The sequence below is a fragment of the Chrysochloris asiatica genome, unplaced genomic scaffold (assembly GCF_000296735.1).
Source record: "Chrysochloris asiatica unplaced genomic scaffold, ChrAsi1.0 scaffold00142, whole genome shotgun sequence".
In the NCBI taxonomy this organism is placed as follows: Eukaryota; Metazoa; Chordata; class Mammalia; order Afrosoricida; family Chrysochloridae; genus Chrysochloris; species Chrysochloris asiatica.
The window spans coordinates 6641552-6662726 of record NW_006408660.1 but is presented as its reverse complement, the minus strand read 5'-3'; the positions used below and the strand labels follow the sequence as shown (position 1 = coordinate 6662726).

Sequence of the window (21175 nt, the reverse complement as noted above, 5' to 3'; positions counted from 1 at the left end):
CATGAGGGGGTGTTCCTTTCCAGACCTGAAGGTGGTCCAGGGCCATTGTCTCAGGTTCCTCCAGGCTCTTTCTGACCAGTAAGCCCGACCTTTTATTTATTTATTTATTTTTTAATAAGTTTGAGTTTTGTTCCACACAGTTAATTCTTTTAAGGGACACATTACTCACAGGTGATTTCATGTATTTTATTATCCAATGTATTGTTTGGCTGAAAGGTGACTACAAAGAGTGCCTTTAGTTCTAGGTTAAAAGGGTATGTAAAGGCCCAGCAGGGAAAATCTAAAAATCAGAAATGACAGTCTGATTGGCTACTATAAGAACAAGGAAGTTGTTCACCAGGGAGCCATCAAGGCAAACAATCAATTCCCTTCAGGACAAACCCCCTCCAAGACTGAAACTCAAAAAGAACACATAAGCAGGCATGTAAGCTTGATGGCAACCACATTGGTTTGCTGGTGTGTGGAAGAGGGGGAACAGCAGCAATGAAAAAATGGGCTGAGTTCAACCGCGTTCCCTAGACTCTTGTTGACCTGGAGATGAGAGCAAGAAGAGGAAGAACTGGTTGGTCCGAAGTGTGGTGAGACTTGGAGACACCTGAGCCAATGGACAAGGACATAGCCACAGAGGGTTGGAGCTGGGAGCGAAGCGTCCAGCTGATGATGAAGTTAGGGGAGACGCACAGGAATGCCTAAACTTGTAGATAATACCCACTTGACCTAGCTTCAGTAGCTTGATGATCAGAACTTGACTAGAGGATGATAAAGGAAACAAGTGTAAATTGTTACAATTTGATGAACTTGACCTATACTTATGATTGTAGTAGCTCAAAATACCAACTGAGAGGGAAGTCTTCACATCAAGTATCAATCCTATCCCCTTTCTATATAGGGTTGATAGGGATGGGCCACTTAGACACTGGCTAACTAAAATGGGGTTGGGGGGTTATAAAGGCACAAAGTGATTGGCTTACAAGTTTGCAACAGGGAGTTCCAGAGTGTGTGAGGAAAGGTAGAATCCCCACTGGATAGTTCTCATCTTGTCAAGATGGGTTTGGTAAAAAATATTGGGGATAAGATTCTTGTTATTCATAGTGAATAATTGTTATGACTAATTGCGACTGTCACAACAGTAAAGTAGCTCTGTAACTAAAAGGGGGAGTAGTTAATCCTACTGTCCAGGAACAGGGGACCCTAGGACCATCAAGAGAGAAGAGACCAAGCGGAATGTAGAACCCTCTCCAGAGATGGAGGCAGAGATGAGGACATGCAGAGATAGAGCAGCCAAGGACTCTAGACTCATGGAAAGAGAAAGACTATGTGCTCACAGCCAGGAAGCAAGCTTGCAGAATGTACCTGTTGGTTGTTTACATGATTATGTATTCCTGAGTGTTTTTGTGTACATCCAAATAATAATAATTTTTAAAAAAACGCAGAGGGAATAGAAACAAATACTGTTGAATGATGATGCACGGAAGAGTTTGTAATCATTGCAGTGAAATGATGAGTGTTAATTGAAGTTCTCCAATGTAAACTATCACTCAATTCACAGTAAAAACTTAAAAAATAAAAAAGTTACTGGAAAAATGGATAGAAAAAAAAAAGGGATATCTAAAGGCAACAGTCTTGGGTGCGTCTTTTATTTACTTTTGATACTGAGTTTTCTTCTACTTTTTTCTGCCATTCTATCAGGAATCTTGTATTGTGTTCCTGGTCAAAACAGTAAGTAGTAGTGGAGCACCATCTAATTCTTCTGGACTTAGATTAGAAGCGGCCATGGTTCATACGGGCTGTTAGTCCTGTAGACTAGTTTCTTACTTGAACCTTTGGTTTCCTTCACTCTCTTTTAATCCAGATAAGTAGAGCTCGATAGTTATATCGTATATGACTAGTCACACACTTTTCTGGAGCGTGGTGGCTTTGTAGGATAAATACTGGACTGTGTACTACAAGGTCAGCAGTTCTGTAGGGGAAAACACTGGACTGTGTACCCAACAGCCACTCTGTCGGAGAAAAATGAGGCTTTCTACTCCCTCTAAGATTTGCAACTTCAGAATCCCACTGAGTCAGAACTGACTTGACATACTTAACAACAGCAGCAGCATTAGTTTAGAGAACATGGTGGCTGTTTGAACTCATCCTGGTGGTGCTGTAGGATAAGTACTGGACTGCTATCCACAAGGTCCTTTAAATATTTACAGCCTTAGAAACCGTATACAGGGTCATATGAGTCAGAATCCAAATAAATCAACATACCAATGAGTTGACTGAATTAAGAGTTTACACTGGAATCCCTTTCCTTCAAGTCGGCTAGACTAGAGAGTCCTGCTTATTTAGGTTTGTAACTAGTGACTTCATGACTCCCAGATAGGGATTTTGATTACACTGTGCAGTATATTCTACTGGAGAACTGGTTTCTCGTCCTAGATCTGCCTCTAACCAAATAATTCTTTGTAGCTCTTAAGACTCTATAGCAGTGTTTTTTAAGTTGGTATCTGAAGTGCTCGTGAAATGCATTGATGACTAGAATAATGATAAATGCAGATAATATCAGGTGCGGGTGACATTTTCCATCATTTGAACACCTGAAGAGCTTTGAAAAAAGCATTAGCATCCGCTCAGCCTATATGATCAGTTGTTGTTGTTAAGTGCTATCAAGTCATTTCCGACTCAAAACGACCCAATATATAGGGTTTCCAACATGCAATTGGTGAGGTTGAACCACTGACCTTGCAGTCCAGTGCATTAACCTGTAGTGCCACACCAGGACTAGTAAAAAATAAAAGTAAAACCCATTACCATTGAGTTGATTTCACCTGCCACATTGCAGTTCAAAACGACTTTGCAGTCTAGTACATACCTCTCAGTGTTGCACCAAGGCTCCAGCAAGCCTGTGGTGGTGGCGGTACTGTGCTGTGGAGTCAGTTCCGATTCATGGCGACTCTGTATAGGGTTTCCAAGGCTGTAAATCTTTATGGGAGCAGAAGGTCTCATCCTTTTCCTGCAGAACTGCTGGTAGTTTTGAATTGCTGACCGTGAGATTAGGAGCCTGACTCATAACCACTATGCTACCAGAGCTCCTTAGCAACCCTGTATGACTGAGTAAAACTACCCCATGGCTTCCAAGGCACTAATGTTTACAAAAGCAGACCTGCCGCTTCTTTATCCTGCCATGTGGCTGGTGTGGTGGAACTGTGGACCTTTTGGTTAATAGCCAGGCTACTAGGCAATACCTATATACACACACATATACCCTAGGTGATTCTTACAAGCTGCCGTGATTGAAAACCACAGATTTTAGTCCAGTGTTAACCAAGCCTGCCTGAAAAATCACTGGCCCTTAAGATTACAGATTTCCTGACGACTCCCTTTATCCCAGGAAATTCTGACTCAGGTGAGTTGGAGAACATTGCTTTAGGCTGTATCTGTACTTTCATATCCTCTGCTTATGAACAGACTAAATTAATGTGTTCTTTTGGGGAGAGGAAGGTGATATTATTGTTGACTATAAGGAATGTTTCTGTATTATCTTTAGGGAGCTATTACCTGTCCTAGCCTCATCACAAAAAATCACCAGTTGTGTCTTGCTAAGTTGTTTTTTTTTTTTTTTTTTTTTAATGGAAAACATTTGTGGAGTAGCATGCTTTAAAGAGGTATAGTCTGTTCCGTGGAATATTGATGTTTTCTGTGCTTATGGTCTTTAAAGCTTTATAGAGCCAAAAATTAGCATCTGTTTGAAGCCAGTGACTTTCTGCAGTATTACTTCATTGAACTGAGTTGTTAGTGCCATCAAGTCAGTTCCAACTCATAGCAACCTAGTATAGGGTTTCTGAGGAGCAGCTGGTGGGTTTGAACTGCCGACCTTTCAGTTAACAGTTCAGTGTTTATCCTACAGTGCTACACCAGCAGCAACTTTTCAACATCTGGCCCATAGATATACCTTGTATTTTTATCCCAAGAGAAAGTACAACCCTAAAGTGAGTAATGTGGGAGGTTTGTTGGCATCATCCTCTAGTTTGAGGACAGTTCTTTTCTTCAAAATAGGCAGGTTCCTTATAAAGCTGCAAATATAAAAATTAGTTTTTTGTCCCTTCCTGTCTGGCTTATACTTGTGGGTTTTCTCCAATTTCAGAGTTGGTAAGACATCACTCATGAACCAGTATGTGAACAAGAAATTCAGCAATCAGTACAAAGCCACAATAGGAGCAGACTTTCTGACAAAGGAGGTGATGGTGGATGACAGACTAGTTACAATGCAGGTAAGTACACCTCTTGGCTTTTTTAGCCAAGTCTGTTTGTTCATTTTAGTCACAGTTCTTTTTACTTCATACCCACACATTTTTCTTCAAATTCCATTACTGTATTTGTAGATAATTGGTTTCAGATAGGGTTGTCAGGTAAGATACAAGACGCTCAGTTAAATTAGAATTTCAGATAAACAGTGATTTGTTTTCAATTTTAGTTAGGTATAAGTACTTAATATACTTTTGTTGCAAATATTGTGTAAGATATACTTCACTCAAAATACACTCAAAACTATGAGCTACTTATCGGAAATTCTAATTTAAGAATTTTTAATGTTGTTTTTAAAGTAGGTGCCCTAATTTTCATTTATCAACCATCTTGTAAGGGCTTTCAACAGCTTGGATAAGATAACAGGTTTCTTAGCATAGCCTTTTGAATGCCTTCACATTCTAATTACAAATTCTTCCTCCTCTTTTCATCTCTGTTTCTTTCAAATCATGCCCCACTTCCAAAACCTGCCCTTGCACATGTCTTTGACCAGGACAGTCTCTTTGTCACATCCATACCTATCCTGAAGTCTCCAGCTTTTAGCTCGGATGTTACCTTTTGATGAATACTTGCTGTTGTTGTTACTATTAAGTGCCGTTGAGTTGGTTTTGACTCATAGTAACCCTGATTCAAAAAAGTAAGAGTTGGTGGGTTTGAACCACTTACCTTGTGGTTAGCATCCAGTGCTTATCCTATAGCACCACCACACCAATGCCATTAACTGTTTATACCTCCCAAACCAGGCCCACATCCATTGTTGTCAAGTTGATTCCAACTCATAGTGGTCCCTATATAGGGTTCCCAAGACTGAAAAGCTTTCCAGAAAGGAACAGACCACCTTATTATTTTCTCCCAAAGAGTGGCTGGTGAGTTTGAACTATTATCAACCTGTGTGGTCAGCAGCCCATGTCTAACAAACAGCATCACCAGGGCTCCTTCTACACCATCCAGGGACTCCTAAATATGGCATGCTTAAAAGAAAAGAAGAACATTTCCAGATTGTGGCAGTGGAGAGGGAAAAGAAAAATGGTGATAGTTAACAGACACTTGCCATGGTGATTTGAATGTTTATGACAGAGATTAGACTTTTATCATTTCTACAGGAATAGATGTGACTGCACAAGCCCAAGAGCTGTATTCTCCTTACACATACAAATACACACACACACACCATTGTCTGGAACTTTGAAAGAAGGTTCTTTTAGTGAAAGCAGGAATGGAAGACCTGGGCCCAAGTAAGTTGCAGAACTTGTGTTTAAAGTATGGGCTTAGGGCTTTGCTCCCTTGCTTCTCATTGGAGAATCTCTGACTAGTACCCATATGTGTACATTTTAAATTTTCACTCTATTGTGAAGAATTTGACATAAATCCCGTCACTTTTGGCAGAAACAAAGATTCAACCACTTTATAGGAATCCTTACAACAACTTTACGACAGAAGACAACATCTTTGAAAGTGGGTTCATAGCAACATAAGGAGATAGTGTGCCACAAGAAGGTTCACACTGACTAGAGATTTTTAAAGAAAGGAATTGAAACCATAATGGAAAAGGATACTATAAAAATTAGGATGTGGAAAACTTAGGTGGAAAAAAAAAATCATTGAAATAACTAAATGAGCAGTTAAATATTAAATAGAAGTTTATAGAAAACAGTAAGCTATAAGAACTGAGCAAATTCAAAAGAAAACTCAAAACAGCAGAATATTTAAAATAAAAAACATAAGAACAACCAGAGGGAAAAGACAAATTACTTATACCGGAGCAATAGTTAGAGCAATGAATTCTTTAACAGCAACAGAGGCTGGGGCAAAATACCATCTCTAGATTCTACATATGTTCCAGCCAAACTAAAAGCTGCTTCTGGTGCCGGGAGAACTAGGCCATAGAATTTGGAAATGGGCGCCCGGCCTCTTCTGGGTTGAAGCCATTTCATAGAATCATGCACACACTTTTAGCTTGGACCCTAGATTGTTGCACTCATCAAGTCAGCCACATCTGGGGAATCACAGTACTCTGAGCAGAGTCTGGAAACAACCTCTCACGTTCCTGAGAGGTTGAAACGGAAAACTATCTTGGGTTAATGTGCTAGACTGCAAAGCCAGGCTGAACCACTAGGTCAGTGATTCAAAGTTACCAGCTGCTCCTCAGAAACATTATACAGGGTCACTGTGGGTCAGAACTGACTTAACAGCGCAGTGCAGCTGACATTGATTTCTCAGCAGTAATAATGGAACTCAAAAGACAGTGAAATGTATTGTAAAAGAAATAACAGTGTTTTGTCCGCAGTTCAAACCCACTCAGAAACCCTCGGGTTGCTATGAGTTGGAATCGACTCGATGGCACTTAACAACAAAATGTATCTGATTTTAGAGTGATAGCCCAAATACTAAGAATATATAACTTGCACACTAGTATAAGAACATCAAGATAAAAATTATCCTATTAACCATTAGGAGGAGTTCTGGTGTGGTACTGTGTATTAATGTAATGTGTTGGACTGCAAAGTCAGTTTGAACCACGAGGTCGGCGGTTCAAGCTCACTAGCTGATCCTATACAGGGTCACTATGGGTTGGAACCAACTTAACAACACAACAATTAACCATTAAATGGATTCACATGCATGAAAAAGTTAAAGGTGACATTATAAAGTCATAGTAATTTTTTTTTAATGTTTTTATTGTGATTTGAGTGTAAGTTTACAGTTTTACATTCAACAAATCACACACCTAGTTTTATTACAATGTTTATAATCTCCTCCATGTACCATCAGTTAACAGTATTTCTCTCCTATTCACTTTTGCTCTTTTTTTAAACACTTGGGTATATATATTAATTTATACTACCAGATGGCACATTCTGCAAGTCTGCCTTCCAGCCACCAGCTCTTAGTCCCTCTCTTCCCATGAATCTAGAGTCCTCAGCTGCTCCCTCCATCTCTGCCTCCATCTCTGATGTCGCTGCTTCTCTGGATAAGGCCTCTCATTGGCTTGTGTTCTTCTCCCTTGATGATCCTAGGGTCTTCAGTTTCTGTACTGCATGATTTTCTGGTGGTGGTGATTATGTGCCATGGAGTCTGTTCCAACTCATAGCGACCCTGTATGTATAGGGTTTCCGAGGGTGTAAATTTCTATGGGAGCAGAAAACCTCATCTTTCTCCCATGGAACAGCTGGTAGTTTCGAACTGCTGACCTTGAGGTTAGCAGCCTAATTCGTAACAAATATGCTACCAGAGCTCCTTGTAAGATTAATTACTCCCCCGTTTTTTTTTTTTTACAAAACTTCTACCTTTGCAACTAGTCATGGTAACAATTACTGTTGTAAAGTCATAGTAATTTAAACTGTTTTATATTGGCACCAAGAGAACAGAAGGCATAGAACAGAATATTCTGTGGAGAGGTGGCTTTGCAGAGCAGTGGGAACAGGACAGGCTATTCAATAAATGGGAATGGGACAGGACCTTTCTGTTGGGGGTATAGTGTCAGTGAATGCAAGACCTGAATGTGAAAAAACACAAAATGGAAACTTTAAAATAGCTAATGTATTTTACCTTCGAGAAAGAAAGAATTTAAGATTGAGAAACACAAATCATAAAAGCTTAAAGATTGATAATTTTTATGATTGTAGGTGCCAAGTTCCATAGAGTCGATTCCGGCTCATAGTGGCCTAATGCTTAACAGAAGGAGAAACACCGTTCAGTCTTGCGCTGTTCTCATAAACACAATGTGTGCGTTCATTATTGCAGTCTGTGTCAGTCCATCTAGTTCAGGGTATTCCTCTTTTTTGCTGACCTTGCTTCCATGGTAATTGTTGTTTTTAAGTTCCTTGGAGGTGGTTCTGACTCAACAATCTTGTATAGGGTTTACCAGAAGCAGCTAGTGGGTTTGAACTGCTGACCTTGTGGTTATCAGTTAAGTGCTGATCCTACAGCTCCCATACCAGGATTCTTCCACTAAGGTAGCAAGGCCACATTAAATTAAACATTTATGAATAACAAGATTCTTAATAAGAAAGGCAAATCACAGACCAGGAGAAAATATTGGTTAATACTTAACTAGCAAAGCCTCAGTGTACAAATAACAGACAACCTAATGATAACTAAGCAAAAGATGTGAGCAGAAGAAACCTTAGCTACCAGTGGCTTGACATCAGAGCATTATAAAATGATAAGACTGACAGATCTCTAGAATCTAGGGAATAGAACATTAATAAGCTGATTAATGTGTGAATTTATTAGTAGTATAACCACTTAAGTGAAGACTGTCATCTTGTTCTCCATTGTTGAACAGGAACATATCAAGCAATAAAGCAATTCTATGCCTAGGTATTTATAACCTAAGGGAACTTACTTCTGGAGATGAGGAGAGAGGTAAGTTGGGGAAAACGTTCGTTGAATCCTTTGAGTGTAATAGTAAAACTGCAATTAAGTCAAATAACCAGGGAAATAACGTGGTTCATTAATACAGGAGTCCTGGTGTGGCATTGTAGGATAAGCACTTGACTGCAAGGTCGGTTTGAACCTCAAGGTTGGCAGTTTAAAACTCAGCAGCCACTCCTCAGATGATACTGGGTCATTATGGGTTGAAACTGCTATGCGTCAGAACTGACTTGATGGCACTTAACAAAATATTAATATAGTGGACTACTGTGTGTGTGTGTATGTATGTATATATGCTTTCCACATTGGGGGGGAGCGGTGGGGGGAAGTTGCAAAAAGCTGTACCAGGGACAAGTCCAGGGCAAAATGTTGGCATATCAGATCCATTGAGCTGAACTGACCCTCTGCAGCAAAGCCATGGGAGACCAAGTGAAACATATAGATGGTGATCTCAGAACACTGAGCTTCAGAGGATAGAACAGAGAAGGTGGATTTAGTGCTGACTGGAAGAGGAAGCTGAACAGGAGCAGTAAGAGAAGAAAAACAGGCAGATTATGTGCTGGTGTGGCACTGGGGGCTAATGCACCAGACTGCAAAGCTATTTGAACTGCAAGGTCGGTACTTCAAGCTGACCAGCTGCTCCTTGGAAACCCTATACAGGGTCACTTTGGGTTGGAACCGACTCAACGGCACTTCACAACAACAAATAGGTACAGCAGTTCGAAACTACCAGCTGTTCTACAGGAGACAGATGAGGCTTTCTGCTCCCGTAAAGGTTTACAGCCTCGGAAACTCTGTACAGGGTCGCTATCAGTCGGACCCGACTCCACGGCACATAACAACAAGAAATAGAAGTATGTAAAATAGAACAGACCTTTAAGACTGAAAAGAGATACTATTACAGGAACATCAGCCAAAAAAAACAGCATAAAGTTAAAAAAGGGATTAATGTAGTTACAGGATTTACAGATGAAGAGGAAATAAAATAGATTTCAAGAACAAATAAAATAAAAATACATCTACCTGTAACCCTAAAAACTAGACCAAGCCTTACTCCATATCCTAGCTTAACAATAACCCTAGTCTTAGCTATAACTCCAATGACAAATGAAGTCTTAGACCTAGCTAAGACCTAGTCATAGTCCCAACCCGAACTCTCACTTGCTTACTCCTACCCCCCCCCCCCCCTAAAAAACTGTATGTTTAATTCTGAGGAAAAAAAGAAATCACTATGAGAAGGGATTTTAATTCTTTATTTTATCCTCCTTGTGGGTCTTGAATTCCAAATATCTATTTGGTTGCACATAAAAGTAATGGAGTTCTTATGTATATGTAGTAATTCCACTTTTTAAGATTCTGTCCTAAAGAAACAATCTAAAATACAGAAAAAGTGCTGTATTTTAACATCCACTGTTGAGTTGATTATAGTTGGTGCAAAATTGCCAGCAGCATTCTAAGATTGAACCAACAAGCAAGTTGGTTCACTCCCTTTGTTTTCTGAGTTTGTTTGGGCAACAGTATGGCTGGGAGCTTTGCAGGAGCTAGTGCCATGGTCAGAATTTGGGTGAGGAGAATGATCAGGACGAGGTTTAGACCAAAGTGTGGTATAAGATTCTCTGGCTCCGTAAAACCTTACAATGTGGACAGTGGTCCCTATGTGGTAGGATGGCAGATTTTCTTTTTCCTTTCACCTGATTTTCTGATGTTTGTCTAATAATGTTATTTCTTTAGTGGAAACTTTTTCTTTAATTTATCCAAGCCTAAATTTAAATTCTGTTCATTTAAACTTTTTTCTTGCTTTGTCTTTATAGGAGTAGTTGTCTGTTTCTACTTCCTTACCATGTAACCAAGTCCTTCATGATTCCCCTCCACCTTGGTCCTCTTTTATGAGGAAAGGTTCATTTTTTTCCATTCTTGGATACATGCACAATAAGACCATTGAGAAGCCAGGAAAGCACAAGAGTTAACATCACCAACAGTTTCTGCTGTCTCTCCACTGGTATTATAAGTTTTATTTCCTATAGAAGGATGTATAGGATGACTGAAGATAACACTTCAAAAATTTCTTTACCTAAAAAATTAGAAATTTTCATTGAGGATATCAAAGGGGGGAAAAAATTCTTGCCTGGAATTTTTTCAAATTATTCTCATCAGGATTTAGGAATCAATGGCTTGTTGTCCTCAGATATCCTAGAAAAGAAAATAATTTGATCCTAATAAAGATTATCAACAAGCAGGTGGTGTTCACAAGAACTGTACAAGTTGTATTGATAGAAATACCTAGTTTAACATGCACAAAGCTAAGAAAACCAATGAGGCCAGACAATGAATTTCTAACCCACTGTCCATTGAACATCCCGACTGGAATAGACTGCTGCATGCAGATACCATGCAGTGAGGTTGCCTTTCATTCTTATATTTAAGCCATCATCCTGTCCTAGTTTTGTCTATGGATGTTACCTTATCTAGTAATCTGAACACATGTATTATACCTCACGCTGAAATTCATACCAGCTTCCTAACTTCACTCCATGTGTTGGCAGGACGTGCCACTGCTAAGACATGACTTCTAGGACAGGCCATGTTTTAAAAAGGGTCTTCCCAGAGAGACAGACAAATGAGTGGTTAATGCTTGCATTGGTTCATTGATTAAAGTTACCTGAGAGTGTGGAATAGGTTTCCTTGTTTCCAGAGGTATAAACAAGGTGGTCCGTTGCTGGTTGTGGGGAACCATATTCATCAGAAGAAAAGGCTAAGATCGGCTTCTCAGAGGACACTCTTAGGAATTACCCTTGAATGCTTGTGAATTGCTACCACCAAAAAGGTGGAGCTTGCACTCTGCCCAGCACCATCCATGTAACACGGCCCCTTCCTTGATGCATTTAGCCTCACTATTCTTCACTGAACTATGAGTCTGAATTCAGCCTGAATACTATAAGAAGGTTTTTGTTTTGTTTTGTTTTTGTTTTTTTATGTTTTGTTGTGAATTATGTGATAGTTTACATGGGAAGAGAACATTAGTTTTACATTTCATTGCTTTGGTAAGAGGGTTTTTTTTTAAAGGGGTTTTATGCACTGGACTGCCAACCTCAAGGTTGGCAGTTCAAGCCACTCCTTGGAACCCCTATACAGGATCTCTATGAGTCAGAACTGTCTCTATGGTACTTCATAACAGCCAGTGTTGAAGTTCTGGCTCTGCTCCTGCTTGCCACTATGTCATTTAAGGCAGGCCTCAAGAGCAAACAAGGAGCTCTGGTAGCGTAGTGGTTACAAATTGGGCTGCTAACCTCAAGGTCAGCAATTCAAAACTACCAGTGGTTCCATGGGAGAAAAATGAGGCTTTCACAGGGTCGCTATGGGTCGGAACCGATTCGACAGCACTTTACAACAAGAACAAAAAACAAGTAAAAAAGAATGCGGGGAAAAAAGGAACAGTGCTGTGGTATTGAATTTGAATTCCGTCAATATGGGAAAAAATTAAAACAAAAAGAATAAACTAGCAGGTATCTGTCTCTGCACATGATAATCCTTTTTTTGAGAGGTCTTGTGGGATTTGAAATGTTATGAGTCTTGTTTTCCATGATAGTGTTATGATACTGCTCTTTCCATCCCATGTATTGCCCCGGTGCATGTTATTGTAACTGTGCATCCATCCCTTCTTTGTGTAGTGAGACTCTACAACTTGAACTGTTTGCTCAGGCTGGACATGCACTAGACACTGAGTGTGTGTGCTCTGGGCTCCCAGGGAGGCAGGACTGCCTGAGAAGGGCTCCACAGAGGATGCCAACCCCTCCTCTATAGCATTTGTTTCTAGAGAGGTAACTATAGTGACCTGGTTGTTTTGATCCAAACTCCTTGCCTTTTGCACAGTTGGTTTGTGATAAAGATCCATGTCACCTGGAAAGCTGTCTCCTTAGTGACCACAGGCAGCTTCTGTCCCAGTTACTCTCTGAACCCAGTATATCACCCAGAGTCTGTGCCCATTCTCAGAACACTAGTTCACCGTTCCAAACTGACAAGAGTGCCCTGTTAGGGGACACCTAGGGCTGTGAGGAAGTTCTCATAGTCTTTCTCTTGATCTGTCATGGTTATTGTTCATTTTTTATTTTTAAATTAAATCTAATAATATACTGATCTCTTTTAAAGGTAAAATTTACATAACAGTAAAATGTCATCGATTTAGATGTACAATTCAGTGATAAATCACCTCCCCATATTTCTATTACCCCCAGAAAGTTCCCAGAATACACACTCTTGTGACCCGTGTGCCTAGATCAACATTTTTAACACCCCAGAAAGGGTTTTTTTCTGTCTTTTCCCACTTAGTATCTCCCTTTCTCAAACATACACACTGCGTTTATCATGACTACTTCCCCTGTATCCAGTCCCTTTTTTCCACTACCTGCCCTCTTCTCCCCCAGCAGTGTCCCTTTAATCTCCTGGTGCCCTGTCTACACCTCTGAGAAATAAACATTTGTCTCTTGCAGATATGGGACACAGCAGGACAGGAACGGTTCCAGTCTCTTGGTGTGGCTTTCTACAGAGGTGCAGACTGCTGCGTCCTGGTATTTGATGTGACTGCCCCCAATACATTCAAAACCCTTGATAGCTGGAGAGATGAGTTTCTCATCCAGGCCAGTCCCAGGGATCCTGAAAACTTCCCCTTTGTTGTGTTGGGCAACAAGATTGACCTCGAAAACAGACAGGTAAGTGCTAAAACTAGTGGAAATCACAAACTGTGCTTATCGACCCTTGTGGCCACAGAAAGGACCTTTTAGAAACAGCTGAATTTGGGATCACAGGAGCTGGTTTTAGCTTTAATTGGTAAAAAGTTGCCTGTCTCAAGGGCTAGTACCCTTAAGTAAGTACCCAAGGGGTGGGGGCTGGAGAAATTGGTCCATAAACCACCCAAGAGTTAGAAGGGCAACTAGCTAGCCATCTGCTGCACAGCCCTTGAAATAGGTCTCTGCTCCCATACCTAGTAGGCATAACTCTTAACTTCCTTTTTATAAAACGGGGCTGGTGAAAGTCCCTTTGAAATGTGCTAACAAAGTACCAAGCCCATTCTGTGCAGTTGCCTTTACTTGCTGGCTGTCTCTGTCCAAGTGTGATTATTTAACTTGAGGCAGTTGGCCTTTTGAATGTGAAGGCAGATTTGAATATAAAGCCAGGCTTTATGCTCTGTGAAAACTACTTAAGAGTCTAAGCCTTGTGGACACCTTTGGATCAGATGGCAGTATACCCTGAAACCCAGGCACAGACCCCCAGCTTGGAAACTGGTGGCTTTTTAGTTGGCCTGTCGTTACTTTCCTCTCTTACCTGAGCGACTGGCTTCTATGGTGCTCCTGTGAATTTGGGGGACTCGGTGCTAAGGCAGAATGGCCATAGAAGCTGCCATTTGTTAATCTAGACTGCCTTCAGGCTCGCTGCCGATGAGTCCTGTTTTAAATCCTCATGCTGTGTCTCCCAGCTGGCTGTGATTTTTAACCTTTCCTCTCTTTCTGCACTTCTGAATCCTAGCTGTCCTTCATAATAGCCAGCAGCGCAGAGGGCCTTGGGGCAAGTCTGCTCCTTCACCTGCACCAGCTATAGTGCAAGGGCGCGGGGCCTTACTGTGAAGGAGTGAGTGAGTCAATGCTAGCTGCTTTTCTGAGCACATATGAGCCCTGCTTCCTTTTCCAGGTGGCCACAAAACGAGCACAGGCCTGGTGCTACAGCAAAAACAATATTCCCTACTTTGAGACTAGTGCCAAGGAAGCCATCAATGTGGAGCAGGCATTCCAGACAATTGCACGGAATGCACTTAAACAGGTAGGTTCTTGGGAGCTGTTTGGTTGTCTCTGGTCCCATCTCAGCCCAGCTTCCTTCCAGAAATTCACCTTGTTTGTGAAAATCTTAAAGTTGTAGAGACTTTGGCTAAAGCCTCCATGTTTGGCTGGGCATGTTGCTTCTTACATGTGGTTAGATCAGGCCACTAGGATGCCCTAGTCAGATTGTTTCTTCCATTTAAGGAGGAGATAAGTTTGGAATACAATCTCACCTTTGCTACCTATCATTAAATCTAGGTATTTAGCATGTCAGAGTTCTCATCCTCTCATCTGTAAAATGACAATACCTGCTTATCAGGGTGGTTTTGAAAACATTTTTTTTAATTACCCTTGTCATGCTAGACTGCAAAGTCAGTTTGAACCGCAAGGTTGGCAATTCAAGCTCACCCAGCCACTCCTGGGAAACACTGTACACAGTGTCACTATAAATCTGGACTAGATGTCACTTAACAACAATTGCGGGAAAGGTTAACCAGAATCTCTAGCATTGTACTTCTTGAGTAATGTTTTGCTGCATTTTTTTCTTGTTTGTTACTAGATACAAAGTTACTTGATGTTGCTATATGATACTCCTTGTAAGCATAGAGAGGCTGTTTTGATTGTGCAAGTCACTGATTCTCAGTTCTCTGTTAGACACTGTATGAGTTGGCAAGGAGCAGGAGCTGTGGAGAGGTTAAATGTGGAAGGAATATGAAGAACACTTGAGGGAGTTCAAATGTTGATTGTCCCAAATGTGTTCTGGTTCCAGGAACCAGGGTTCATCAAATACCATGACTCTCAAGAAGACTTTATGGGCAGGGGAACTCTTAAATGGGTTGTCTGAGGGACTAGGAAAGGTCCTAGTAGCATGTGGTAGAGGTTGCTCCCTGTTTCATCATGAAAAGGAGAGTCTTACACATACGGAATTGTTCATCCTAAAATGCCAGGAGAGTTCCCATTGAGAGACCCTGTTTCTTAGTTATCTAGTGCTGCTACAGCATAAATACTTGTTGTATTACATTTTCACATGTTTTGGGATCTATTCTGGTTTCCCCAGCCTCCTCAGTGATTTGTTTGTTCCTCTGTCAGTACCATTTTAGTATTCCTAGATGCTGGTAGTGCAGCCACTTGGGAATACTGTTTGGCAGTTCCTTACAAAGTGAAACATTGTTGCTGTCTTAGTTCTCTAGTGCTACTGTAACAGAAAGTTTGACTTCAGTGCCAGTGTGTCCGCCCTGGCTGAAAGTCTTTGTCTCTTATCAACTTCTCCTTTGACGATCTATATATGGCCTGCCTCTACCCCATATCTGCATCCTTTTCCAGCTTGACTTCTATCTTAAAGCACACTCGGAACAAATATGACCTTATTAACATAATAAAGAGGCCCTATTCCCAAATGGGAGTCCTGGTGTGGTGCTGTAGGTTAATGCGTTGGACTGAAAGGTCTGCGGTTCAAGCTCACCAGCCACTCCTCGGAAACCCTATACAGGGTCACTATGGGTCAAAACTGACTTGACGGTTCTTAACATTTCCAAATGGGATTACATTCACAAGTATTCCAAACTAAACCTATTGCTGTGTTGCCACCAAGTCAATTCCAACTCACAGTGACCTTGTAGGACAGGCTAGAACTGTCTTCTAGGGTTTCCAAAGCTAAACATTATGGAAGTGGATTACCACACCTTTCTGCAGCAGATTGACTGGTAAATTCAAGTCACCAACTTAAACTAGCAAGTGCTTTAATAACCACTTCACCACCAGGAGTTGTTGAACAAATATTGAACTGCTTCCAACTCACCTGTAAGGGTAGAACTGCCCGATAAAATTTCCAAGGCTGTAATCTTTTCAGAAGCATTTCTTCCAGAGAGCAGCTGGTGGGTTCAAACCAGTGACCTTTCAGTTCACAACAGAACACCTTAACCACTATGGCACCAGAGTTCCTTTCCACAAGTATGAAATACCAAATCAAACCCACTGTCATTGAGTGGATTTTGACTCATAGTGAATCTGTGCAGGGCTCATGAGACTATAGATCTTCATGGGAGCAGGCAGCCTAATCTTTCTCCCTTGGAGCACATGGTGGGTTTGAGCAGCCAACCTTGCAGTTAGCAGTCCACCTCTTATCATATAGTGCCACAAGTAATAGGGATTTAGAATTATAAAACATTTTTTTGAGGGGAAAGATAAATAAAAAAATTTTTTTAATTTACCTTTGTTCTGTAAAGTTTTACCCAAACCACAATTTTTTAAAATTTCCTACCTTTCAAAAAATATTTATAACCACACAGAAATATACATAGGACTTCAACTGGTTTTAAAACTGTTCAGTGTTTGCTGTCATATGTACGTGTTGCATAGCCTGATGACCTGAGTAGGAAACAAATAGCTGTTCCTCTCTCAAAAATGGTAACTGACAGTGTTGCTTTTAGTGTGTACTGCTGTCTCTGAGGGGGCTTTAGGAAATTTGTGGGAAATTTCTGATGCATTTTCCAATTCTGGAAGGAAGCGCCATACTGTTTTCCAGAGTGGCTGGACCATTTTGCATTCTCACCAGCAATGTAGGAGCTTTCTAGCCTTTCCACATCCTCACCACCATTTATTGTCCTCTGCTTTATTGAACTTCGCTGTTATTGCTGGAGTGAGATATCTCATTGCTTTTTGATTTGCATCTCTCTAATCGACTCGACAATACTTAACAACAACAATGGCTAATAATTTTGAACATTTCTTCATATATTTGTTGGCTGCTAAAATGTCTTTCTTGGTGAAGTGTTGTAGTTTCTCCTATAGATTTTAGAAATTAGTCCCTTTCTGATATGTCATTGCAAATGATTTTTTACCATTTGTGGGCTCCCTTTTCACTCTTTTGGTGAAATCTTGTGACGCACATAAGCTTCTAATTTTTAGTATGTACCAATCATCTATTTTGTTTTTTGTGTAATTTTTGGTAGTCTGTGTGTGCCCTGTATTGTTGTTGTTGTTAAGTGCTGTCAAGTCAGTTCTGACCCATAGCAACCCTGTATAGGGTTTCCAGGGTGCCGCTGGTGAGCTTGAACCACCAACCTTGCAGTTCTCAAACAGCTTTACAGTCTGGCACATTAACCCACAGCCCCATACCAGGACTCCGTGCCCTGTATTAGAGCCCTAAAATTTGTCCCTATTTTTTTATTGATGACCTTTATAATTCTGGGATTTATATTTAGGTCTTTAATCCATGCTCAGTTGGTTTGTATATGGTCTTGTTTCAGTCTTTTGCATATTGATTTCCAGTTCTGACAATACCATCTGTTGAAGAGACTATCTTCTCCCCATTCAGTGTATTTTGGCCTTTTGCCAAAGATCAGTTGGCTTTATGTGGATGGGTTCCATTATCATTTAATTCCATTTTTCCATGAACTTTTTGAAGCCCTCTCATAGGATCTTGCCAGTAACCCAATCTCCTGTTCCTGACACTTTTAGGACTTTTCGAGAACACCATTATGGCAGTACTTAGATGAGCAGCACACATTGAAAGCTGTGCTGTCAGCAGCCACCTTTGAACTGGACACAGCTGTTTTGTTTCCTGCTGGATCAAAATATCACAGCAACAGATTTGATTGCTGTACAAACCATATGTGGGCCTTGTTTAGGACGTTGATTGCTGACCCGTTTTAAACCAATTCGGTTAGTCCTGCTTACACAGAAATATTTGTTCCCAGCAGCATTATCCACAGTATTCAAAAAGTAGAAACAACCCAAGTGTTCACAACTAACAAATGGATAAACAAAATGTTGTATGTACACAGAATGGGATGTTACTTAGCCACAAAGAGAAGTATTACTACAAAATCATAGAAACCTTCACTAAAAAATATATAAAAATGTGAAAGTATTGTTTCTCAACATATTCTCCATCTAGGTCTAGAGACTTTTAAAGGCAGTGTTTCCAGCTCTCTAGTCCCCATCCACTCCTCAAAGAATTCTGCACTCTTCAGTTTGTCACGTCAAAACAGCAGTTTTGGCATCCGAGACACTTGAATCAAATGTTGAATTTAGGGAACAAAAATAAATTTGTAAGGGCAAGATCAGTACTATAGGATGGATGGGGTAAGGTTTCCCAATGAGGTTCTCATAGGCCAGCCATTGCTACCTCGAATGAGCGGGTACACGGTCATGGAAAATTATTCCTCAGCACAAATTTTCCTAATAAGCATCTGTGATCATCCTGTGTGCTAAAACAAGTGTATCACTGAGAGAACTTTTCTGTGTCCATCAGGTGATCACAGAGACAGATTTAAACATGTTTTGTTTGGAATAAATGCTGGTGTATGTGAACTGGAACACTTAGCAATACTTTTTGACTTACCCTTGTAAAGTCCTGGTATATGCTACAATAGCATGGATATGGACCTTGAAATGTGTTGAGTTATAGAAGCTAGTCATAAAAGACTCCATTTATATAAAAAGAGCCCCAGATCTTACCGAGAATCAGTCATGTTTTGTCCTGACTGAATGTCTCTCTCCACGTTGACCAGGAGTTACCACAGTATACGTCTTCCTCTTGCTTATTGTGTGGGGTGAACATCTCCTGCCAGAGCCACTGTTAACTGCCTGGTCCTGTTCTGTCCCCCAGTTCCAGGCAGAAGTGTGCCACTCCTAGGAGGAAAGAGCCAGAACTGAGAGTTCTCCTGTGCCTTAAAGCCCTGAGTAACCAACGTTTCTCTCTCCTCCTGTCCAGGAAACAGAGGTGGAGCTGTACAATGAATTCCCTGAACCCATCAAATTGGACAAGAACGACCGGGCCAAGGCCTCAGCGGAAAGCTGCAGTTGCTGAAGGGGCAGAGAGAATAGAGCACAGAGTCCTTCACAAACCAAGAACACACTTAGGCCTTCAAACACAAGCCCCCTTGCCTCTTCCAAACAAAACATAAATTGATCTCTCATATCCAGCTGCCAAAAGAATCCCCACCAAACACAGTCACCCACACACACAACACAGATCTGACACAAGCATACAAACTCAAGTCCACGCCTATGACACAGCTCCATGGGGTCTGCCCCCTAACACACGAGCCCTTGTTAGTGGCAGCAGGACAGGCCAGCTGTAGACATGATTCTGGCGTGAAGTCGGCATTGGAAGCTTATTCTTTTTGTCTACTGGAGAGAGAGAGAGTGCGCGCGAGCTGTTTACAGTTAATCTGTGTCTAATTAGTTACCTGATTTTTTTAAATGTCTGTGGTCTTTTTATCCCACCTCACCCTCCCTCCTTGTGAAGGCTACTCCTTGGGAAGGCTGGTGCCCAGGTTTCATTACAGGCTCACACCCAGTCTGATGAGACTGAGTTTTGTATGTATCTGTTGATGCTTGTTACTTTTAACTAATCAGATCTTTTTACAGTATCCATTTATTATGTAATGCTTCTTAGTAAAGAATCTTATAGTACATGTTAATATATGCAACCAATTAAAAATGTATAAATTAGTGTAAGAAATTCTTGGATTATGTGTTTAAGTCCTGTACTGCAGGTGTGTAAATCGGGAGGGTTTTACCCTGTCTGGATTGCAGAGAGTTTGCAACTCAGAATTCAAAAATCCAGCTAGAGGCAGTATTCTGTACAGTAGGCACAAGAATTATGTACGCCTTTTATCAAAGACTAAGAGCCAAAAAGCTTTTCATCTCTCTAGGGGGAAACTGTCTTGTTCCCTTCTGTGTCTAAATTTTCTAAAAGGTTGATTTGCATAATACAGTGATATTTGCAATGGAGAAAATGGCTCTTGTTTCAAATATTAAAAATCTTTTTTTTCCCCCCCTTTTTTTGCCCCCTGCTCCACACTTCAAAACTCCCCTGGTTAGATCAACATCCTGCTGTAAGAGGGAAAGTAAAATCCTAAAAGATCTGTCCTAGTGATTTTACCTTTGTTCTAGAAGGCGCTCCTTTCGGGATTGTGGTATCCCTAGGTTAGCAAACCTTTTTCTCTTTTTTTTTCCCACCCACCTTGCCAGTATGGCCCATCATTACTTAAACTGTTTTCTTTGGTATGGAACCCTGGCAGTCTGCTCCCTCCCTAGGATCTGCCCCTGAATTGTAGCTTGCTTCGTGGAGCACTTCCCTTTTCTCCAGAGGTCTTACATTCTAGGGTGTGGGCTGAGTTCTTCTGTAAAGAGATGAACATGATGCCAATAAAAATTAACAAGAACAAAGATCATCTGCTTTTACCCTGTCTTTTTTTTTCCTTCTTCCTGACTCTTACTTAGCTCAATGGAGACCATATTAGCTAATCACAGCTGATGCTTTTTCAAACTAAAGAGGTCTCCTTCCCCCCACCCCACAGACCTGTCCCTAACTTGATTTTGAATCACAGTATTGAGAGCAGAAGAGACCCTGAATGAAGAATGTATTGATCTTGTACAGGAACAGTCACAAGTAATGACCCCTGGGCCACATACAATCTATTGGTATAACTTAGTCTCTGCGGGCAGGGGGATGTGTTTTGATTGACCTAATTGATAATGTTTATATGTCACATAATTCTGGATTGGGTGTTTTATAAAAGAGGACCATTTGGCACCAAAAGCCCACTGCCATTGTGTCAATTCTGACTCTCAGGCAACCGTATAGGACTGAATGGAACTGCTTCTGATGGGTTTGTAAGGCTAATAGCTTTACAGTTAAAACCCATCTGAAAGCCTAGGGAGCAGAGCCCTCTCCAGCTTGGGGGCCC

The 21175-nt window shown here is 40.9% G+C and overlaps 1 protein-coding gene across 1 annotated transcript in view; it reads left to right on the top strand.

Annotated features, from left to right (window-relative positions):
• LOC102820309 (ras-related protein Rab-7a-like) overlaps positions 1-20653 on the top strand; it is a 70518-nt gene extending 49865 nt beyond the window's left edge. Inside the window, exons 3-6 of the mRNA XM_006870483.1 lie at positions 4130-4256; positions 13155-13373; positions 14350-14478; positions 19192-20653. Of these exons, the coding sequence (XP_006870545.1) occupies positions 4130-4256; positions 13155-13373; positions 14350-14478; positions 19192-19287 (571 nt within the window). The 3' untranslated portion in view covers positions 19288-20653. The remainder of the gene's footprint in view (positions 1-4129; positions 4257-13154; positions 13374-14349; positions 14479-19191) is intronic.
• The last annotated feature ends 522 nt before the right edge of the window (positions 20654-21175 follow it).